Source organism: Salvelinus alpinus, chromosome 13 (assembly GCF_045679555.1).
Source record: "Salvelinus alpinus chromosome 13, SLU_Salpinus.1, whole genome shotgun sequence".
In the NCBI taxonomy this organism is placed as follows: domain Eukaryota; kingdom Metazoa; phylum Chordata; class Actinopteri; order Salmoniformes; family Salmonidae; genus Salvelinus; species Salvelinus alpinus.
The window spans coordinates 40,415,604-40,434,584 of NC_092098.1; the positions used below are offsets into that span (position 1 = coordinate 40,415,604).

The 18,981-nt window shown below is 41.7% G+C and overlaps 1 protein-coding gene across 1 annotated transcript in view; it reads right to left on the bottom strand.

Moving 5' to 3' along the window:
• rasa4 (RAS p21 protein activator 4) overlaps window positions 1-18,981 on the bottom strand; it is a 70,711-nt gene that overhangs the window by 14,863 nt on the left and 36,867 nt on the right. Inside the window, exons 9-13 of the mRNA XM_071339291.1 lie at window positions 12,366-12,483; window positions 10,294-10,447; window positions 8,112-8,176; window positions 3,641-3,753; window positions 2,751-2,943 (exon numbers count right to left, since the gene is read on the bottom strand). Coding sequence (XP_071195392.1) covers window positions 2,751-2,943; window positions 3,641-3,753; window positions 8,112-8,176; window positions 10,294-10,447; window positions 12,366-12,483 — 643 coding nt within the window. The remainder of the gene's footprint in view (window positions 1-2,750; window positions 2,944-3,640; window positions 3,754-8,111; window positions 8,177-10,293; window positions 10,448-12,365; window positions 12,484-18,981) is intronic.

Here is an 18,981-nt window from a genome sequence, read left to right on the forward strand (position 1 = left end):
AAAGCCCATCATTTAGCCACTTGTTTTTAGCATGTTCAGCCCAGTAATCCATCTTCATGACGCACGAGCAATCCCTCCAGACAAAAACTCAAAAAGTTCTGTTACAGGTCGTAGAAACAAGTCAAATGATGTATTCAATCCATATTTAGGATGTTTTTAACATGAATCATCAATAAGGTTCCAACCGGAGAATTTCATTGTCTGAAGAAAAGCATTGGAACGAGAGCATACTCTCTCATGACCGCGCATAATGAGACCGAGGCTTTCTGCAGAGCACTCAGTAAAATAGCTCTTATGAGCCCCTCCTTTATAGTAGAATCCTACAACCAGTATCTAAAGACGGTGACATCTAGTGGAAGCCCTAGGAAGTGTATGCACATCCATAACTAACAGGGAAATCAATTGGAACTGTTTTGAAAATCGAGTTCTCACTTCCTGTTTGGATTTCTTCTCAGGTTTTTGTCTGCCAAATGAGTTCTGTTATACTCACAGACAAAATTCAAACAGTTTTAGAAACTTCAGAGTGTTTTCTATCCAATAGTAATAATAATATGCATGTATTACCATCTGGGACATTGTAGGAGGAAGTTCAGTTTGGGCACGCAATTCATCCAAAGTGAAAATGCTGCCCCCTATCCAAAACAGGTTAAAAAATATATATTGTGTAGTGGAGCTGCATAAGAGTTGCTCTCCACTTTCTGGAGGATCAAGTTTTGAAATCAGTGGAATTAGAGTATGATACCTAAAGAGATGCAGAAAACACCTGTCTCCGGATTACATCTTCAAACTAAGGGAGATGCATCCATCATGCACAATGATGTATACAGGTAAGACAGTCTAGCTTTAGCTAGCTATATTTTCAGACATTACACGTTTCTAATTTTGACAGAAAGTGGTTTCATTTCAAGCTAAAGTGTACTGTTAGCTAGCTAGCGGACATTATTACTCGTATCCCAAAGCCGTATTCATGCAGGGTAGTAACGACATGATTTGGCACTGTGTTTATTGTTGTTTAACTACCTAACATTACCTGGCTGGCTCGTTACGTGACGTGTGTGATCTTAAACATCGTTTACCTAGCTAGGTTCATTGTTTACGTAGCTACATGTTGTGGCAAACCTCTTCAAGGTTAGGAGCATTTGTCACAAAGTAAGTGGGAACCTGCCACCAAAATGACCCCAGAATGAGAGTTCTTTCGAACAGGACAGTACCTGTGTGTTTGTTTCTCCGTCCGGGTCCACCCAAGCTTCAGGAAAGGTCAAGGATAGCAGGGTTCGATACACGAATCGGGTTCTCGGTAGGTCCAGGTGCAAACGCCAACAGGTAAGTCCAAAACAGTCCAGCTCATACACGGTAAATCCAGCCAATATATATTGTCTCTTTCTCTATGGTTCATAGATCCTTCCAGCCCTCTCTCCAGCCCTCTCTCTCCCTTCCTGGTTTGTCTTGACCCTTTATCTGTGGGTTGGCTCCACCTTCTGAGGGTTCCCCTTGCTTCTGGGAGTTGTAGTTTTGGCAGTCGACCATTTTGTGATCTGTAGTTCTGATCGGGGTGGCCATTTTAGTGATCGGGCAGAGCCCGTGTATTAGTTCTGCTCTCACATATTTGCAAAAATGTCTTAAGCTAAAGTATACTGTTAGCTGGCTAACGTTAGCTGGCTGTCTCCCTAGCTGACGTTATTATTCGTTTCCCAGAGCCATTTGCTTTTCTAGTTAGAGCCTAATGTTGGCTAGCTAAAATTTTACCTGGTTGGTTAGCTCACAGCACTGTGTCATTGTTGTCACTATTCATTGTTGTTTAACTAGCTAATGTTAGCTGGCTGGTTCGTTAGCTAACGTGACATGTGTGAACATACACGGCTGAAAACAAATCATCGCGGGATGAACGAGTGACACATTTCCGGGGCACTTGTCCTGCAAGTGTATACTCGTCATCAGAAGTGTCCACTTAATTTGAGGTCTGAGGGGATAGGGTGTGTCTTTTAAGTGTTTGGACTGCAACCATTGTTTAACCTAGCTAGCTAGCTATAGGTCTTTAGCTAAAGTGTACTGTTAGCTAGCTAGGTAACGTCCCTAGCTGACGTAAACAAATCATTGGCCATAGAGTCAAGTGTGCGCTCCGAGTGCGAAATGAGATGTGTGGAGCTAAAGCTTAAGACGGTGTGAACGATGCTGAATGGGTGTAGACAAAGAATAGCTCTTCACTAGATACCAAAACATTCAAAGGCCATATTCTCAAAATTGAGTTTCAAGTTGATCAACTTTCAAAGCAGAATTACTTTCACATTGTTCCTCAAATGCAGTGTATGATATACCATTTTGTAGCTCTGAGTCTCTACTTTTATCCAATGTAAAAAACAATTTCAAATTTTGCTACATAAGACTGAATTCAGGTGGTGAGTCACAATTGCATAGCCTATAGAAATGTTGCACAAAATGAGCTCATGGGCTCTCATGAAGTGTTCTATTTGATTTTGGATTTAGTTTGCATTGATGACAGAGTGATTAGAGGGACAATAGAGTGCTGAGTACCAGGCCATTAGCGACTGGCAGTTAGCAAGTTTGGTAGGCTACTAATGACCGTCAGCGGCATCAGAGAAGTTTTGGAGCCTAGATACCGTGATCGTGACCGAAACCATGACTCATGACCGCCGGTGTGTCGGTAATATGGTGACAATAACAGCCCTAGATGGGATTCATATAGGACACCACCAAAACAATGCTAGGGGAAACACTGCTGTTGTACTAACCCTATACTCAGGCTCAGGAAAGCGCTTGTTGACGCACTGGTAGAGCTGTTGGAAGGCCTGGCAGAGTGCAACAGGGCAGTAGGAGGCTGACTGGACGATCGCATGGAGCAACTCAGAAAGGTAGGACTGCAGGAGGCTGGTGCTCTGCTGGATCACCTCAGCCTCAGTGTGCACCCGGTGGAGGCCCGTACACCTACACAACACACACACGCACGCACGCACGCGCACACGCAGGCACGCGCACGCAGGCACACGCACGCAGGCACACGCACGCAGGCAGGCAGACGCAGGCAGGCAGACGCACGCAGACACGCGCACGCACACATAAGCAGACACACGCACGCACGCAGGCACACACGCACGCACGCAGGCACGCACACACACACACACACACACACACGCACACACACACACACAGGCACACACACACAGGCACACACACACGCAGGCGCACACACACGCAGGCGCACACACACACACGCAGCACACACACACACGCAGGCACACACACACACAGGCAGGCACACACACACACACACACACACGCAGGTACACAAGTCATCTACAGTAGTCAGAGACTGAATAATGAGATGTAGCATGTGTGGCTAAGTATAAAAAATTAAGATGCATCTTTTCTTGTGAAAACTAGGAAAAAGTCTCTGCACACTTCCAGTCAGATGCACATTTCTTAAAATTTTACATGAGCTTTTCGGTCAGTCGACCTTCATCGGAGCATCGACTGACTGAAAGCTCAGCTACAATTAAAGCAATGTGTATTTGACGGGAAGTGTACAAAGACTTTTTCTCCAGTTGCCTTTTGCCTCCAGCACCTTCACTAAATCAACACTGGGTGTGAGGTAGATTCTGCCTACATCATCTTGAAATCTTACCCAGCCTCCTTCAACTCCACTTTGTTAGGGTCCAGCTCTACATACTTCTTCTCCTCAAAGATCCTGTTGATCAAGGGGCCCAGAAGCCTGTGCAGATACTGCATGCCTGCCACCTGTGGTAGTCAGATGGCAAAATGTCCGCCATGCTACAGTATGTGGGAAAACATTTTAAGCATCTGTCCAATGCTTCACTTTTCAATGAAAACATAGCTTATGAATTAAAATCATAGTAAAATGGATATCCTTCAATACACATGTATATACACTACCGGTCAAAAGTTTAGAACACCTACTCATTCAAGGGTTTTTCATTTATTTTTTCCTATTTTCTACATTGTAGAAAAATAGAAGACATCAAAACTATGAAATACTACATGATTCAGTATGTGTTAACCCCCCCCAAAAAGTATCAAACAAATCAAAATATATTTTATATTTGAGATTATTCAAATAGCCACCCTTTGCCTTGCCTTCTATTATGTTTTGCACACTCTTGGCATTCTCTCAACCAGCTTCAACTGGAATGTTTTTCCAACAGTCTTGAAGGAGTACCCACATATGCTGAGCACTTGTTGGCTGCTTTTCCTTCACTCTGCGGTCTGACTCATCCCAAATCATCTCAATTTGGTTGAGGTCAGGGATTGTGGAGGCCAGGTCATCTGATGCAGCACGCCATCACTCTCCTTCTTGGTCAAATAGCCATTACACAGCCTGGAGGTGTGTTTTGGGTCATTGTCCTGTTGAAAAACAAAATGGTAGTCCCACTAAGCCCAAACCAGATGGGACGGCGTATCGCTGCAGAATGCTGTGATAGTCATGCTGGTTAAGTGTGCCTTGAATTTTAAATATATCACAGACAGTGTCACCAGCAAAGCACCCCCACACCATAACACCTACTCCTCCATGCTTTACGGTGGGAAATACACATGCGGAAATTATCCGTTCACCCACACCGCATCTCACAAAGACACGGCGGTTGGAACCAAATATCTCCAATTTGGACTCCAGACCAAAGATCAAATTTCCACCGGTCTAATGTCAGTAAATGCTTGTGTTTCTTGGCCCAAGCAAGTCTCTTCTTATTGGTGTCCTTTAGTAGTTGTTTCTTTGCAGCAACCATGAAGGCCTGGTTCATGCAGTCTCCTCTGAACAATTGATGTTGAGATTGAACAGCTGCCTCCGGTAAAACAAGGGGTAAAGGTCTGTGTCTATTTGTAAATAACAGCTGGTGAACAAAATCTAATATTAATTTGGTGGAAAAATTTGCGTATTTTCTTTATGCGTATTTTTGAAGATTTGCCTGAAAATCTTTCGCCAATTGGATGGAAACTAGATACTGTGATTTGTTTTTAATGGTCAAACATAAAACAAACAGCTTCTTAGCAAAGAGCAATTTCTCAAGCAAGAATTTAGCAAGGACAGTCAGAGTGGTTCGAGGAAAACTGAAATCTAGCAGAGAGGTTTGGAGGTCTTATTGGTCTATAAACTAATTTACCACCTGGTGATGTCATCAAGCAGGCCAAAACACCATCCCACCAAAACAGGCTCTTACACTAAAAGGGCATAATCATAATTTTCACAGTATTATTATGCACAAAGTAGATGTCCTAACCGACTTGGCAAAACTATAGTTTGTTAACAAGAATTTTGTGGAGTGGTTGAAAAACTAGTTTTAATGACTCCAACCTAAGTGTATGTAAACTTGCGACTTCAACCATACATACATACATACATACATACATACATACATACATACATACATACATACATACATACATACATACATACATACATACATACAGTGGGGAGAACAAGTATTTGAAACACTGCCGATTTTGCAGGTTTTCCTACTTACAAAGCATGTAGAGGTCTGTAATTTTTATCATAGGTACACTTCAACTGTGAGAGACGGAATCTAAACCAAAAATCCAGAAAATCACATTGTATGATTTTTAAGTAAATAATTTGCATTTTATTGCATGACATAAGTATTTGATACATCAGAAAAGCAGAACTTAATATTTGGTACAGAAACCTTTGTGTGCAATTACAGAGACCAAACGTTTCCTGTAGTTCTTGACCAGGTTTGCACTCACTGCAGCAGGGATTTTGGCCCACTCCTCCATACAGACCTTCTCCAGATCCTTCAGGTTTCGGGGCTGTCGCTGGGCAATAAGGACTTTCAGCTCCCTCCAAAGACATGTGTTTTCTCATATATCTATATATATATATATATATATATCTATATATATATATATCATATACATACACATATATATATATGAGAAAACACATGTTTTTGTTTTGTATTATCTTTTACCAGATCTATTGTGTTAAATTCTCCTACATTAACTTCAAATTTCCACAAACTTAAAAGGTGATTTGGGTGTCAATGTCATTTTAGGCGGAAATTGAAAAAAATGGGTCCAATCCTTAAGGAAGTCTTTTGCTCGCCTGAGGTAGAGCATCTCATGATAAGCTGTAAAACCACACTATTTACCAAGAGAGTTTATCTATATTTTTCGAAGCTGTCTATTTATCACCACAGACTGATGCTGGCACTAATACCGCACTCAACGAGTTGCCCTAATATGGACTTGGTCTTTTACCAGATAGGGATATCTTCTGTAAACCACCCATACCTTGTCACAACACAACTGATTGGCTCAAACGCATTAAGGAAAGAAATTTCACAAATGAACTTTTAACAGTGCATACCTGTTAATTGAAATGCATTCCAGGTTACCTCATGAAGCTGGTTGAGAGAATGCCAAGAATGTGCAAAGCTGTCAAGGCAAAGTAGCTATTTTTAATAATTTTGAATAATCTCGAATATAAAATATTTTGATTTGTTTAACACTTTTTTGGTTACTACATGATTCCATGTGTGTTATTTCATAGTTTTGATGTATTCACTATTATTCTACAATGTAGAAAATTGTACAAAATAAATAAACCCTGGAATGAGTAGGTGTCCAAACTTTTGACTGGTACCGCACGCACACCGCCCCCCCTTCAGAAAGTATTCAGACCCCTTGACGTCTTCCACATTTTGTTACGTTAGAGCCTTATTGTAAAATGGATTACATTTTTTAAAAGCCTCAGCAATCTACACAAAATACCCAATAATGACCAAGTGAAAACAGAAATACCTTATATAAGTATTCAAACACTTTGCTATGAGAATCGAAATTGTGCTCAGGTGCATCCTGTTTCCATTGATCATCCTTGAGATGTTTTTACAACTTGATTGGACATGATTTGGAAAGGCACACACCTGTTTATATAAAAGGTCCCACAGTTGACAGTGTATGTCAGAGCAAAAACTAAGCCATGAGGTCAAAGGAATTGTCAGCATTGAAGGTCCCCAAGATCACAGTGGCCATAATTCTTAAATGGAAGAAGTTTGTGACTGCCAAGGCTCTTCCTAGAGCTGGCCGCCCGACCAAACTGAGCAATCGGGGGATAAGGGCAATGGTCAGGGAGCGGACCAAGAACTCGACGGTCACTCTGACAGAGCTCTAGAGTTCCTCTGTGGAGATGGGAGAACCTTCCAGAAGGACAACCATCTGTGCAGCACTCCATAAAAATCAGTTCTTTATGGTAGAGTGACCAGACAGAAGCTACTCCTCAGTAAAAGGCACATAACTCCAAGCGGGCTGTCTTCTAAAAGGCACCTAAAGACCCTCAGGTCTGATGAAACCAAGATTGAACTATTTGGCCTAAATGCCAAGCATCACATCTGGAGGACACCTGGCACCATCCCTACGGTGAAGCATGGTGGTGGTGGTAGTAGTATCATGCTGTGGGGATGTTTTTCAGCGGCAGGGACTGGGAGACTAGTCAGGATCAAGGCAAAGATGAACGGAGCAAAGTACAGAGAGATCCTTGATGAAAACCTGCTTAGGACCTCAGACTGGGGCAAAGGTTCACCTTCCAACAGGACAACGACCCTAAGCACACAGCCAAGACAACACAGGAGTGGCTTCGGGACAAGTCTCTGAATGTCCTTAAGTGGTCCAGCCAGAGCCCGGACTTGAACCCGATCGAACATCTCTGGAGAGACCTGAAAATAGCTGTGCAGCAATGCTCCCCATCAAACCTAACAGAGCTTGAGAGGATCTGCAGAGGAATGGGAGAAACTTGGCAAATACAGGTGTGCCAAGCGTGTAGCGTCATACCCAAGAAGACGAGGCTGTAATCACTGCCAAAGGTGCTTCAACAAAGTACTGAGTATAGGGTCTGAATACTTATGTAGATGTAATATTTCCGGTTTTTATTTTGAATAAATTAGCAAGAATTTCTAAAAACCTGTTTTTGCTTTGTCATTATGGGGTATTGTGTGCAGATTGATGAGGGAGAAAAAACTATTTAATACATTTTAGAATAAGGATGTAACCTAAAAACAAAAAAAGTTAAGGGGTCTGAATACTTTCTGATAGCACTACATGTTGCCGGAAAGAGGGTTTACCTTTAAAAATGACTCCATGGACTTCGATGCCAAGGAGTTGCTGCGAAACAAGGTGTTGGGTTCACCTGAGGAAAGAGGTCAAAGAGAACAGCCAGCAATGACATATGTAAGGAATAATCAATGAGGTGCTATGCGTACTCTGGAAAATATAGCACGACGTGGATGCTGAGTGGGACTTAATGCAACTCCGTTGATGGTATCTTCCAGACAACGCATAGAGCCCTGAGTTTATTATCCCTTTTATACCATGGATATAAATCTACATTTTCCGCTAGAAATGTATTCATTTGCCAGTAGAAATGTGACAACATCCACTGAAGTAGCTTGCAAGTGTAGTAGCTACTTCAGTGGATGTTGTCACACTTAAAGTTTACAAGCTAGCTACAGTAGTTGCCGTGGTAACCAAACAAACAGACTGCTAGTTTAGTAAACCAAAGCATCCTCCTTGCTTGCCATTTTGAAAATCTAATTCAATAATGCCAATGTTTTCAATTCGACTTTTGCTTTCAAAAGCAGCTCAAAATAATTAACTTCATAGCCATTGAATTATACCGGGCTTTATAGGGAATTATACAACAGATGGGTCTAATCCTGTATGCTGATTGGTTAAAACCACATTCCAGCCGGTGTGTATTCCACAAATAACCACCAGCTAAATCTATGATGTTGAAATGCCTATTTACTCTGTTCCATCTGACTGAGCAATCCACTGTTTCATCAGCTCAGGCAGGCAATTTATATACTAGATCTACACTGTAAAAGGCATCTTGGCAGTATCTCCCATTTCTTTAAGACTAGCAATTGGTTTTCAACAGCGGAGATTTGTAATAACTTTGCTGTCTGTCTCTCCTACATTTGCAGCATTATTTCAATATTGAAAGTTGATCTCCAGCTTTCTGAGACAGAAAAGCTGCCATCCTGTCTCAGCCAGTCGAAATCATTAAATCAGCATCATTTTTATGGATATAATGTATACAAAGAAATGTCAATAATAAAAAAACACAAAATGCAGCTAGTTTGCTGTCATTGCAGCTTAAGTTTGAAGTGATTGTGTTAGCTGTGTAGTTAGCGATCTCTTCTGAACAGTGGTCTGGCGAGAGAAAATGTTCTATGTCAGGCAAAATCGCTCATTTGCTCATTGTTATGATGTATCCCAAACAAATAACTAGAAAAATGCTTAAACAAACGCAAATGCAGCTACTTTGCAGTTATTATGGCTGCACTGTTTGACTTGACTGTTAGCCAAAGTTGGAACGTTGCCAGCCATCAGGCCAACGGATCATTTGGAACGAAAAACTGTGCCCATACATTTAGAACAAAAAATAGATAGAACCAATAGCACGAGCTGGATTGGATAGCAACCCTAGATGTGTGTCGGGACTATATCTCGTGGAAGGATGAAATAGTATGAATAAATCCATAAAAATAATGTTTTTAAAATGAAAATGTCAATCATTATTTGAATATGTTCATAACGCGTTGTATAAAAGTGATAATGCCCTCGAAGCCGGTATTTGGAGAATGTCTGACCAGTTTCAAGAAGCTAGGAGTATGTCGCACATCACTACTTCACAGGAGAGGCATTTTAATGTTTTTTCCCCCATGTGGCTTAATAACAAAGCTGCAAAAAAAGTTAGCCTTCTCGTCAGGACACTCATCAACACTGACTGTTAATAATGAGGAGATCACATTACATTGCATGAAAACAGCTAGTCAAACTAGAACCGTGGAAGGATTTGATAGCTTTAGCGGCAGAGGGGACAGGATGAATTCATGCATGTTCATCACTTACGTTAGGTTAGGTCATCAGATGCTCCCAAGAAAATGTGTCTCTGATTTGTTTGTGTAATGCTAGCTGGCATTTTTTTCCTTGTTGAACATGCTTTTACAATGTATCCAATTTCAGTTTGTGTGGTTGTTGGTTTACCTTTTCTGTCCTGTTATCTGGTTTTAATGTTCATTCTATAATGCCCTTCTAGGCAATCAGAAAAAGAGTATTCACCAACACTGTGGTATTATTAAGCAATAATGCCCGAGGGGGTGTGGTATATGGCCAACATACCACAGTGAAAGACTGTTCTCATTTGAAATAATATATTTAAAATCTAAACATTCCACATTATTGGGCTGTGCTTAACAAGTTTTGTCCAACTCCAATTTAGGTGTGTGAAGTCTGACTTACTAGTCTTGTCCAACTCCAGCTTGAAGAGAACATCAAGGAACTCCTTGGCCAATCCCTGACCCAGGAAGAGCTTCACCAGGTTGGAGGCCACTTCCTGTCGACTCTCAGCTGTAGTGGTCTCATCGATGAGCATGATCAAATCTGGCCAATTGCCCTATGACACCAAGCCAAGATTTATCATCACAAGCGCTTGTGGTCCTGTGTAAGAGCACGGCATTGGCAACACCAAGGTTGTGGTTTTCATTTCCTACAGAGGTACACCTACTGAAAATGAATTCTGTACTGTAAATTGCTATGGATTAAACAGTCTGCTAAGAGGCACATTGTATTGTGCCGCATACCATGCAGTAAATCAACACAATATAGGATTAATAGAATCAGGATTAACACCAAGCATATTAAACTCAGCAAAAAATAAGAAATGTCCCTTTTTCAGGACCCTGTCTTTCAAAGATAATTCGAACAAATCCAAATAACTTCACAGATCTTCATTGTAAAGGGTTTAAACATGGTTTCTCATGCCTGTTCAATGAACAATAAACAAGTAATTAACATGCACCTGTGGAACCGTCGTTAAGACACTAACAGCTTACAGACGGTAGGCAATTAAGGTCACAGTTATGAAATCTTAGGACACTAAAGAGGCCTTTCTACTGACAATGAAAAACATCAAAAGAAAGATGCCCAGGGTCCCTGCTCATCTGCGTGAACGTGCCTTAGGCATGTTGCAAGGAGGCATGATGCAGATGTGGCCAGGGCAATAAATTGCAATGTCCGTACTGTGAGACGCCTAAGACAGCGCACAGGGAGACAGCTGATTGGACAGCTGATCGTCCTCGTAGTGGCAGACCATGTGTAACACCTGCACAGGATCGGTACATCCGAACATCACACCTGCGGGACAGGTACAGGATGGCAACAACAACTGCCCGAGTTATACCAGGAATGCACAATCCCACCATCAGTGCTCAGACTGTCCGCAATAGGCTGAGAGAGGCTGGACTGAGGGCTTATAGACCTGTTGCAAGGCAGGTCCTCACCAGACATCACCGGCAACAACGTCACCTATGGGCACAAACCCACTGTCGCTGGACCAGACAGGACTAGCAAGAAATGCTCTTCACTGACGAGTCGCGGTTTTGTCTCACCAGGGGTGATGGTCAGATTTGCGTTTATCGTCGAAGGAATGAGCGTTACACCAAGGCCTGTACTCTGGAATGGGATCGATTTGGAGGTGGAGGGTCCGTCATGGTCTGGGGCAGTGTGTCACAGCATCATCGGACTGAGCTTGTTGTCATTGCAGGCAATCTCAACGCTGTGCATTACAGGGAAGACATCCTCCTCCCTCATGTGGTACCCTTCCTGCAGGCTCATCCTGACATGACCCTCCAGCATGACAATGCCACCAGCCATACTGCTCGTTCTGTGCGTGATTTCCTGCAAGACAGGTATGTATGTCAGTGTTCTGCCATGGCCAACAAAGAACCCGGATCTCAATCCCATTGAGCACGTCTGGGACCTGTTGGATCGGAGGTTGAGGGTTAGGGCCACCCCCCCCCCAGAAATGTCTGGGAACTTGCAGGTGCCTTGGTGGAAGAGTGGGGTAACATCTCACAGCAAGAACTGGCAAATCTGGTGCAGTCCATGAGGAGGAGATGCACTGCAGTACTTAATGCAGCTGGTGGCCACACCAGATACTGACTGCTACTTTTGATTTTGACCCCGCCTTTGTTCAGGGACACATTATTCCATTTATGTTAGTCACATGTCTGTGGAACTTGTTCAGTTTGTCTCAGTTGTTGAATCTTATGTTCATACAAATATTTACATATGTTAAGTTTGCTGAAAATAAACAGTTGACAGTAAGAGGACGTTTCTTTTTTTGCTGAGTTTATTTAATGTACTTAAAATAGCTTAGAAAAACTGTTAATTCAGTCTTTGGTTAAAATGCAAAGGTTAAAAACCAGCATACATGGCCCGTGGCCCTCGATGACCAGAGCTGTTTAGCCCTGATCTTATGCAACCCAGGCGACACTTGAGAGACTGAGGAGTGGCATTGACTTGGTGCTCACATTAAGATGGGGGCCCACGGATTGGCACAGCAGCTCCGTAAGTGGTTGGTAGTGGCTGGAGGGCAGGACCGTCTCATCTCGGAAGCGCAGCTGCAGGCGCAGAGATCCTAGAGTGCCCCTGGAGCAGAGTAGAAAATAACTTAACGGGAAGTCATATCAAAACAAAGGAAAATATTTTTGGGGCAAACCCTTGCAGAAAATACAAATGAAATGAATAAATAAAAAAATCTTCAAACATAAATATCTTAAAATATATACAGTAGCAGTCAAACATTTGGACACACCTACTCATTCAAGGATTTTTCTTATTTTTTTTAATTACTATTTTCTACATTGTAGAATAATAGGGAAGACATCAAAACTATGAAATAACACATATGGAATCATGTAGTAGCCAAAAAAAGTGTTCAACAAATCAAAATATATTTTATATTTGAGATTCTTCAAAGGTGCCACCCTTTGCCTTGATAACAACTTTTCACACTCTTGGGATTCTCTCAACCAGCTTCATGAAGTAGTCACCTGAAATGCATTCAAATGAACTGTTAAAAGTTAATTTGTGGAATTTCTTTCCTTCATGTATTTGAGCAAATAAGTTGTGTTGTGACAAGGTAGGGTTGGTATACAGAATATAGCCCTATTTGGTAAAAAAACAAGTCCATATTATGGCAAAAACATCTCAAATAAGCAAAAAGAAACAGTCCATCATTACTTGAAGACATGAAGGTCAGTCAATGCAGACATTTTCAAGAACTTTGAATGTTTCTTCAAGTGCAGTTGCAAAAACCATCAAGCGCTATGATGAAACTGGCTCTCATGAGGACCGCCACAGGAATGGAAGACCCAGAGTTACCTCTGCTGCAGAGTATAAGTTAGAGTTATCAACCTCAGAAAATGCTTCACAGAGTTCAAGTAACACACATCTCAGCATCAACTGTTCAGAGGAGACTGTGTGAGTCAGGCCTTCATGCTCAAATTGCTGCAAAGAAACAACTACTAAAGGACACCAATAATAAGAATAGACTTGCTTGGGCCAAGAAACATGAGCAATAGACCGGTGGGAATCTGTCCTTTGGTCTGAGTCCAAATTTGAGATTTTTGGTTCCAACCACCGTGTCTTTGTGAGATGCAGAGTAGGTGAACATATGATCTCCATAAGTGTGGTTCCTATTGTAATGCTTGGAGGAGGAGGTGTGATGGTGCTTTGCTGGTGACACTGTCTGATTTATTTAGAATTCAAGGCACACAACCAGCATGGCTACCACAGCATTCTGAAGTGATACGCTATCCCAGCTGGTTTGCGCTTAGTGGGACTATCGTTTATTTTTTCCAACAGGACACACCTCCAGGCAGCGTAAGGGCTATTTGACCAAGTAGGAGAGTGATGGAATGATGACTGCTGGATCAGATGACCTGGCCTCCACAATCACCCAACCTCAACCCAATTGAGATGGTTTGGGATGAGTTGGACTGCAGAGTGAAGGAAAAGCAGCCAACAAGTGCTTGGCATAAGTGGGAACTCCTTCAAGACTGTTGGAAAAACATTCCAGGTGAAGCTGGTTGAAAGAATGCCAAGTGTGTGCAAAGCTGTCATCAAGGCAAAGGGTGGCTACTTTGAAGAATCTCAAACAAATCAAAATATATTTTATACTTAACTTCTCTAGGGTAGGGGGCAGCATTGGGAATTTTGGATGAAAGCGTGCCCAAATTAAACTGCCTGCTACTCAGCTATAAAAGCTAGAATATGCATATAATTAGTAGATTTGGATAGAAAACACTCTGAAGTTTCTAAAACTGTTTGAACGATGTCTGTGAGTATAACAGAACTCATATGGCAGGCAAAAACCTGAGACAAAATCCAACCAGGAAGTGGGAAATCTGAGGTTTTTAATTTTTCAACTCTTTGCCTATCGAATACACAGTGTCTATGGGGTCATATTGCACTTCCTAAGGCTTCCACTAGATGTCAACAGTCTTTAGAACCGTGTTTGATGCTTCTACTGTGAAGTGGGGGCGAATGAGAGGGGATTGAGTCAGAGGTCTGCCAGAGAGCCATGAGCTGACCATGCGCACTCACGTGATAGTTAGCTTGCGTTCCATTGCATTTCTGAAGACAAAGAAATTCTTCGGTTGGAACATTATTGAAGATTTATGTTAAAAAAATCCTAAAAATTGATTCTATACATCGTTTGACATGTTTCTACGAACTGTAACGGAACTTTTTGACTTTGTCTGCACCTAGTGATCACGCCTCATGAATTTTGATTACTGGGCTAAACGCGCTAACAAAAAGGAGGTATTTGGACATAAATGATGGACATTATTGAACAAAACAAACATTTATTGTGGAACTGGGATTCCTGGGAGTACATTCTGATGAAGATCATCAAAGGTAAGTGAATATTTATAATGCTATTTCTGACGTCTGTTGACTACACAACATGGCGGATATCTGTTTGGGTTGTTTGGGCTCTGAGCACTGTACTCAGATTATTGCATGTGTGCTTTTTCCGTAAAGTTTTTTTGAAATCTGACACAGCGGTTGCATTAAGGAGAAGTGGATCTAAAATTCCATGCATAACAGTTGTATCTTTTAGCAATGTTTATTATGAGTAGTTCTGTAAATTGATGTGGCTCTCTGCAAAATCACCGGATGTTTTGGAACTACTGAACATAACGCGCCAATGTAAACTCAGATTTTTGGATACAAATATGAACTTTACCGAACAAAACATACATGTATTGTGTAAAATGAAGTCCTATGAGTGTCATCTGATGAAGATAATCAAAGGTTAGTGATTAATTTTCTCTATTTCTGCTTTTTGTGACTCCTCTCTTTGGCTGGAAAAATGGCTGTGTTTTTCCTGTGACTTGGCTCATACCTAACATAATCGTTTGGTGTGCTTTCGTCGTAAAGCCTTTTTGAAATCGGACACTGTGGCTGGATTTACAACAAGTGCATCTTTAAAATGGTGTAAAATACTTGTATGTTTGAGGAATTTTAATTATGGGATTTCTGTTGTTTTGAATTTGGCGCCCAGCAGTTTCACTGGCTGTTGACGAGGTGGGGCGCTACCATCCCACATAACCTCACTAGGGTAACCCTTTTTTGGTTACTACATGATTCCCTATGTGTTATTTCATAGTTTCTCTCTTCACTATCATTCTACAATGTAGAAAATAGTAAAAATAAAGAAAAACCATTGAATGAGTAGGTGTCCAAACGTTTGACTGGTACTGTATATAAACAATGTAAGGGCTGTAATTTCAGGGTGTGTTTAAAAGACAGTCAGAAAATATTTTGAACACACCCTACTATGCAGGTACGTTACAGACTACATACAGCACGACAACAGAGTCAACCTTTATGTGTGTCCAAAAGATGAAGTGGAAAAAAGATCTGAAAAACACTTTTCCAATAGTGGTAAGAATGGCCCAGACTGTGGAATGTGGTTATTTATACAATGGGTGGGTCTAATCCTGAATGTGGATTGGTTAAAACCGCATTCCAGCCAGTGTATATTTTACACAAATTACCACCATCTAAATCTTTGATGTTAAAATTCCAATTTACTCTGTTCCATCTGACTGCGCAATCCAATGTCTCATCAGCCCAGGCAGGGAAGTTATAAACTTGATCACCACTATAAAAACCATCTAGACATTATCTCACATTTCTTTTAAACTAACTTATATTTTTCAACAGCGGAGATTTGTATAGGCCTTGCTGTCTGTCTCTCCGACATTTGCAACATCGTTGCAATATTCAAATTCGATCTCCAACTGTCCCATAGTAATAAACGTGTAGGGGTTGGGTGTCGGGGCGAGAGAGGCAGGCAGTGTTTCTCAGCCAGTCGAAATCATAAATCAGCTGGCATCATTTTTATGGATATTTACAAAGAAATGTGAATTGAAAAACGAAATGCAGTGAAACGAAGTGCAGCTAGTGTGCGGTCTTTTCAGCTTCAGTTTGAAAATGTGTTCGCTGTGTTGTCTAGCTCCTCTGAACAGTGTCCTAAACAGAGAGCACATTTTCTATGCCAGGCGAAATCGTGCCTCATTAGCTCATTGTTATGGATGTATCCAAATAAATGTCACTAGAAAACAGCTTTAACAAATGCATATACTGTTGTTATTATGTCTGCGCTGTTTTACATGACTAAGTTAGCCGTAGTTGGCTAGCTAGTGTAACAGTATAACTTTAAACCGTCCCCTCGCCCTGACACGGGCGCGAACCAGGGACCTTCTGCACACATCAACAACAGTCACCCACGAAGCATCGTTACCCATCGCTCCACAAAAGCCGCGGCCCTTGCAGAGCAAGGTGCAACACTACTTCTAGGTTTCAGAGCAAGTGACGTAACTGATTGAAACGCTAGTAGCGCGTACCCGCTAACTAGCTAGCCATTTCACATCCGTTACACTCACCCCCCTTTCAACCTCCTCCTTTTCCGCAGCAACCAGTGATCCGGGTCAACAGCATCAATGTAACAGTATAACTTTAGTACGTCCCCTCGCCCCGACACGGGCGCGAACCAGGGACCCTCTGCACACATCAACAACGGTCGCCCACGAAGCCTCGTTACCCATCGCTCCACAAAAGCCGCGGCCCTTGCAGAGCAAGGTGCAACACTACTTCTAGGTTTCAGAGCAAGTGACGTAACTGATTGAAACGCTAGTAGCGCGTACCCGCTAACTAGCTAGCCATTTCACATCCGTTACACTAGCAAGCAAGGTATAATAACGTTGCCAGACCGTTCTAAATGTTCCATTGCCATACTAACGACTGGGTCGTGTCCGTAGATACAGAACAAAAAGACTGAACGACTGGGTCGCGTCTCTGGCAACTGAACCAATAGAACGAACGACCAGCCGGTTTGGGAGCAACCCTAGATTTGTTTCGGGACTATATCTTGTGGAAGGATGAAATAGCATGAATAAATTAAATCAAAATACGTTTTTTCATATAAATATGTAAATCATTATTTGAATATGTTGGTTACCTGTTGTATAAAAGTGATAATGCCCTCAAACCTGGTGTTTGGAGGATATATTGGCACAGTTTGTCAGCCCTCATACCATTTCATCCTTCCACAAGATATAGTCCCGAAACAAATCTAGGGTTGTTCCCAAACCGGCTGGTCGTTCGTTCTATTGGTTCGGTTGCCAGAGACGCGACCCAGTCGTTCAGTCTTTTTATTCTGTATCTACGGACACGACCCGCGCTAATATATCCTCCAAACATCGGCTTCTCGGGCATTATCATTTAAATTAGGGAAAGTTACTCATCAAGCCATATGGAACAAATTTGACAGTCTTACTGTCAGGATTTGGCCAGGATTGTTCCGGTTTTGGCCACTAGATGCCCCCATTGTGCTTTTTTGACCCTTTTGTTTTCCCTTGTTTCCAGTTATTATTTGCACCTGTGTCTCGTTTCCCTTGAATGTATTTAAACCCTTAGTTTTCCTCAGTTCTTTGCTCTGTGTTTGAATGTTAGCACCCAGCCCTAGCGATGCTGTGAACATTTGTTGCTCCAGTTGGACTCTCTTGTGGTACTCTGTTTTTGTTCTCGTGTATTTATTTTGGATTATCTTTTGAGGCTTTTTCCTGCTGTACCTACCACCTTGTGGATTTACCTTTTGACTTGGAATTACTTTTGACGTTGTGGATTTATATTTTTGCCTGAAGAACTTTCCTTTTTTCTTTATTAAAACACCGTCTCAAGTACTGCTGTGTCTGCCTCATCTTCTGGGTTCTGCCGACTATTAGTGGCTAAGTGACTGTTTCTCACACCGGAGACCCGAGTTCGTAACCGGGTCCTGACACTTACTAGCACTGTGAGCAAAACCAGCTTAATTTTATAGAAGCTAGGGTGCTTGGTGAAGCTGTGGGAATCGTACAAAGTCGTATGAAATCAAGAACATAATGGCTTGTAAAGTTCAGGGGGGGAAAAAAAGAAGCTCAACCATTTAAAGACATCCACAAGCCCACACAGCACTGCATTAGGGTTTCAAAATTCCAGTAACTTTCCAGAAATCCTGGTTGGAGAATTCACAACCCTCTACTGAGGAGCTGGCATATAAAGGATTGGATGAGTGATCCAGACTTGACACTCATCATTTCCTGGCACAAAACACACACGACTAGTCAACAAGACTACAGGCCCCAGATGGCAACCGCCTGTCAGAAATCTAATCAAGAGGAAGTCCAGAGGTGGTATTTTTTTTAAAAGAGACAATATAAACAACAGCTTGACTGGCTGAAAAGAGTGGGAAGAAAGAAGATAATTTGAGAAGACATGGATTACGTGGGCTTAATCTGAGAATTTTACCACAGAGTTGATCGAAGTCCTCTGGTGAAAACCGACTTTCAATGGGTTGCCATGCCGACACTGCCCAAAATGTAAAAAATTTTTTTGTATAACTTTCATGAATAAGCATTAATAAACTATTTAAGAATAGTGTATTATCGGTAAAAAATATATAAAGCATTTATAACATGTATAAGAATGTAATGGCTTATTCATGAACATTATTGTATAGTGTAACCACGGTTTGACATCTCAACAGCACCAGTACTCATCATGGCATTTGATTTCAATTGTTGTGATTTCATA